General features: G+C 44.2%; 1 protein-coding gene across 1 annotated transcript; it reads left to right on the top strand.

Annotated features, from left to right (window-relative positions):
• Positions 1 to 555: 555 nt before the first annotated feature.
• On the top strand, positions 556 to 4,356 carry LOC129864775 (uncharacterized). Its single transcript, XM_055937068.1, has 5 exons — positions 556 to 2,019; positions 2,249 to 2,809; positions 3,450 to 3,510; positions 3,638 to 3,676; positions 4,141 to 4,356. Exons 1-5 carry the CDS (start codon positions 1,842 to 1,844, stop codon positions 4,205 to 4,207), a joined length of 906 nt encoding a protein of 301 aa, XP_055793043.1. The 5' UTR covers positions 556 to 1,841; the 3' UTR covers positions 4,208 to 4,356.
• Positions 4,357 to 4,660: the final 304 nt, after the last annotated feature.

Here is a 4,660-nt window from a genome sequence, read left to right as displayed (position 1 = left end):
GTGGTACCGTGGCTGTTGGCACCGTGGCTGGTGGTACCGTGGCTGGTGGCCCCGTGGCTGGTGGCCCCGTGGCTGGTGGCCCCGTGGCTGGTGGTACCGTGGCTGGTGGCACCGTGGCTGGTGGCACCGTGGCTGTTGGCACCGTGGCTGTTGGCCCTGTGGCTGGTGGCACCGTGGCTGGTGGCACCGTGGCTGTTGGCATTGTCATGCTGTAGGGTCATGTCAGGATGAGCCTGCAGGAAGGGTACCACATGAGGGAGGAGGATGTCTTCCCTGTAACGCACAGCGTTGAGATTGCCTGCAATGACAACAAGCTCAGTCCGAAGATGCTGAGACACCGCCCCAGACCATGACGGACCCTCCACCTCCAAATCGATCCTGCTCCAGAGTACAGGCCTCAGTGTAACGCTCATTTCTTCGACGATAAATGTTATATCCGAACATCACCCCTGGTGAGACAGAACCACGACTCGTCAGCGAAGAGCACTTTTTGCCAGTTCTGTCTGGTCCAGCGACGGCGGGTTTGTGCCCATAGGCGACGCTGTTGTCTGGTGAGGACCTGCCTTACAACAGGCCTACAAGCCCTCAGTCCAGCCTCTCTCAGCCTATTGCGGGCCATCTGAGCACTGATGGAGGGATTGTGCGTTCCTGGTGTAACTCGGGCAGTTGTTGTTGCCATCCTGTACCTGTCCCACAGGTGTGATGTTCAGATGTACCGATCCTGTGCAGGTGTTTTTCCACCTGGTCTGGCATTGGGAGGACTATCAGCTGTCCGTCCTGTCTCCCTGTCTTAGGCGTCTCAAAGTACGGACATTGCAATGTATTGCCTTGGCCACATCTGCAGTCCTCCTTGCAGGCCTCCTTGCAGCAGGCCTAAGGCATGTTCACGCAGATAAGCAGGGACCCTGGGCATCTTTCTTTTGGTGTTTTTCAGAGTCAGTAGAAAGGCCTCTTTAGTGTCCTACATTTTCATAACTGTGACCTTAATTGCCTACCGTCTGTAAGCTGTTAGTGTCTTCACGACCGTTCCACAGGTGCATGTTCATTAATTGTTAATGGTTCATTGAACAAGCATGGGAAACAGTGTTTAAACCCTTTACAATGAAGATCTGTGAAGTTATTTGGATTTTTCCGAATTATCTTTGACAGGGTTCTGAAAAAGGGACATTTCTTTTTTTGCTGAGTTTATGTCATTGATATGGTACCTTTTTGTATTGTTCCATTCCAGACATGTTATCCATCTGCAAACACGATGTCCCTGACATGAACAGTACAGATGAAAACAATGCATGGAAACAAACCACATTGAAGGGTCTCACGTTACTCTATACGTCATGTGATCAGTCAGAACAGGAACATGAAAAGAATGCTATTTTTAGCTCTTGGTGCGAGTTTCGGGTTTTCGCTCCGTTTCGAGAGATGACTTCTGGACACATATGTAGTGTTATTAGGTGAGGCTCACAGCGATTGAAGTTACCTGGTGATTTTGCAGTCATGTGGTCGTGAGATACCCGTGGGAGTTGTTTGTTCTTATTGTGTGTCTAAAGCCTAGTAGGTCAAGGTGTAATTTATTTAACAAAGGAAAACCCTTTGTTATACCATCACAAGGCAGTTTATAAAGCATTTCCCCAAAGGGTCTGAACTGAGTGGTGAAACAAAATATTGGGTGGAGTTTTGTTACATTGACGTAGTCCTTTCACATATTTCAGAGAGACAGCTTTATTGCCTTAGATAAAAAAAAAAAAAGGTAAGTACGATTCTTGGTCACGTCACTCCCAAGAGTATATTTACTGCCACTGTCGTCTTCTCGTCTCAATCGAGGAAAGACGGACAGAGACAACATGAAGATGCAGATGTTGGTGGTGTTGGCTGTAGCAGCTTTGGTCCCCAGTCTGTCTGAGGGACGGATCCTCTCCAAATGTGAGCTGAAGAACTTGTTGGAGAAGGAGGCCCTCAAATTCAACCTGACTGGGCCAGCCGGAGTGAAGAACCTGACAAACAACGATTTTGTGGCTAAAAGTAAGTTACATTACATAACCCAATGGGTTTTTTTCCTTGAAAAAAATCTGAACGATTTCTTAAATGCTGTGGATTGGTTTCCCAGAACACAGATTAAGCCTAATCCCAGACTAAGACATTTTTTAAAATGAGATTCTCAATTGAAATGGCTTTTTATTCCAAGACTAGTCTAAATCTGTGTTTGGGAAATCGGCCCTGATTAAGTAACGCTACATCTTTACGCTTCCAGTCGTCTGTCACGTGGAGAAGGCCTCCGGTTTCAACACCAGTTTTGTGACTGCTTGGAGGGATGATGACAGCCCTGATGTCCCCCCTACCCGCCCTGCTAAGGTTAATAACCGCCAACGCCCTGAGCCCCCTCCTAAGAGGGGTAAGAGACACGCCGGGGATGATGTTGACCCTACCCACACTGCTAACAATGATAACCATCCTACCCGCCCTAACTTTCTTACCCTTTCTACCCGCCCTACCCTTTCTACCCGCCTTGAGCCCCCTCCTAAGAGGGGTAAGAGACACGCCGGGGATGGTGTTGACCCTACTCACACTGCTAACAATGATAACCATCATACCCGCCCTACCCGCCCTACCCGCCTTACCCTTCCTACCCGCCCTGAGCAGCCTCCTAAGAGGGGTAAGAGACACGCTGGGAATCACTTCACCTCAGGAGAGGAAAACTCCAGCGAAGAAGAGACCATGGGAACCCTCTACGGCTTGTTTCAGCTGAGCGATCGTGTGATTTGTTCCTCGGGCTCCACTCCATCGCTGAACCTTTGCCAGATGAACTGCAGTGGTGAGTTCAATGTATTTGACCGATCGGAAAAAACCTTATGTATTAACATGCTAAAGATGCACAACAGGATTATTGATAGAGGAGGTGGATGTTAGATTAAAATGGCTTGTGTGAAAGTGTCCGTTATGCATCTCTAAAATGGCTTGTATGACAGTGTCAGTTAAGCATCTCTAAAATGGCTTGTATGACAGTGTCAGTTAAGCATCTCTAAAATGGCTTGTGTGACAGTGTCAGTTAAGCATCTCTAAAATGGCTTGTATGACAGTGTCAGTTAAGCATCTCTAAAATGGCTTGTATGACAGTGTCAGTTAAGCATCTCTAAAATGGCTTGTATGACAGTGTCAGTTAAGCATCTCTAAAATGGCTTGTATGACAGTGTCAGTTAAGCATCTCTAAAATGGCTTGTGTGACAGTGTCAGTTAAGCATCTCTAAAATGGCTTGTATGACAGTGTCAGTTAAGCATCTCTAAAATGGCTTGTATGAAAGTGTCAGTTAAGCATCTCTAAAATGGCTTGTATGACAGTGTCAGTTAAGCATCTCTAAAATGGCTTGTATGAAAGTGTCAGTTAAGCATCTCTAAAATGGCTTGTATGACAGTGTCAGTTAAGCATCTCTGTTGGGCTTTTTGTTTCTCTCAAGCTTTGATTGACGACGACATAAGTGATGACTTAAACTGTGTGGAGACTATCAGACAGACAATGTAAGTGTTTGGTTTTGAGGTGGATGTATTATCTCCAGTTTCTTATTGTGTTAATATACTGTGTTTCTGCACAGAAATTGGTATTAACTTTCAGATTTGTATATATTTTTTCTCTCCATTCAAACAGGGAAAGTGGTCGCGTTCAAACAATGGCTCTAAAGAGAATGTAAGTATGCAAATTAAAAATGTGTATTTTACATTTTGTAAATACATTTTATTTCCATCTTTATTAACGTGAGTTTATTGGTTCGCATTCAATCTTTTTAAATGTGTGAAACATTCTATGAGAATATCACTTAAGAATGTCCTTTAAGTGAATTAAGAATGTCCTTTAGTGAATTTAGAATGTCCTTTAAGTGAATTTAGAATGTCCTTTAGTGAATTTAGAATGTCCTTTAGTGAATTTAGAATGTCCTTTAGTGAATTTAGAATGTCCTTTAGTGAATTTAGAATGTCCTTTAGTGAATTTAGAATGTCCTTTAGTGAATTTAGAATGTCCTTTAGTGAATTTAGAATGTCCTTTAAGTGAATTTAGGATGTCCTTTAAGTGAATTTAGGATGTCCTTTAGTGAATTTTTGCCAGCACCTCTAGGGCTGTACCTGAATATCAACATTTGAATTATTTTGTAGGATCAAGCTGCTCTTCCAGAAGGAATGTGTCGCCACGGTGGCCTCCAGCTACTTCTCCAAGTGTTGAAGTGTTGATGTTAGACCACAATCCCCCAATTGCAAAAAGATCCGAATTGGGCTGCCTGTGTTAATACAGCCACAGTGTGTAACAATTAGTTCTCATCAGCTTCATGTTCACAAAGTACACCGGAATAGAATGTAGCATGTAGAAAGAATAAAAATGAACATTACATTCTTTGGTTTGTTTCATTATCTGTTGTTGTTGTTGTTGAATTACAAATAGCAGTTAAAGCAAGGAATACTTTGGATTAAACACTGGGATAAACACACATGGCACCCTTCAAACAGCACATGCACCCTTCAAACAGCACATGGCACCCTTCAAACAGCACATGGCACCCTTCAAACAGCACATGGCACCCTTCAAACAGCACATGGCACCCTTCAAATAGCACATGGCACCCTTCAAATAGCACATGGCACCCTTCAAACAGCACATGGCACCCTTCAAATAGCACAT

Source organism: Salvelinus fontinalis, chromosome 11, assembly GCF_029448725.1.
Source record: "Salvelinus fontinalis isolate EN_2023a chromosome 11, ASM2944872v1, whole genome shotgun sequence".
NCBI lineage: Eukaryota > Metazoa > Chordata > Actinopteri > Salmoniformes > Salmonidae > Salvelinus > Salvelinus fontinalis.
Note: the sequence above shows the minus strand (reverse complement) of the source record. Positions and strands in the feature narration are given on the sequence as shown.

Coding starts and splice junctions, on each gene's coding strand:
- LOC129864775 (XM_055937068.1), top strand. CDS start 1,842: ATGAAGATGCAGATGTTGGTGGTGTTGGCTGTAGCAGCTTTGGTCCCC. Junction 2,810..3,449: donor TTGCCAGATGAACTGCAGTG/GTGAGTTCAATG, acceptor GTTTCTCTCAAG/CTTTGATTGACGACGACATA. Junction 3,511..3,637: donor GAGACTATCAGACAGACAAT/GTAAGTGTTTGG, acceptor CCATTCAAACAG/GGAAAGTGGTCGCGTTCAAA.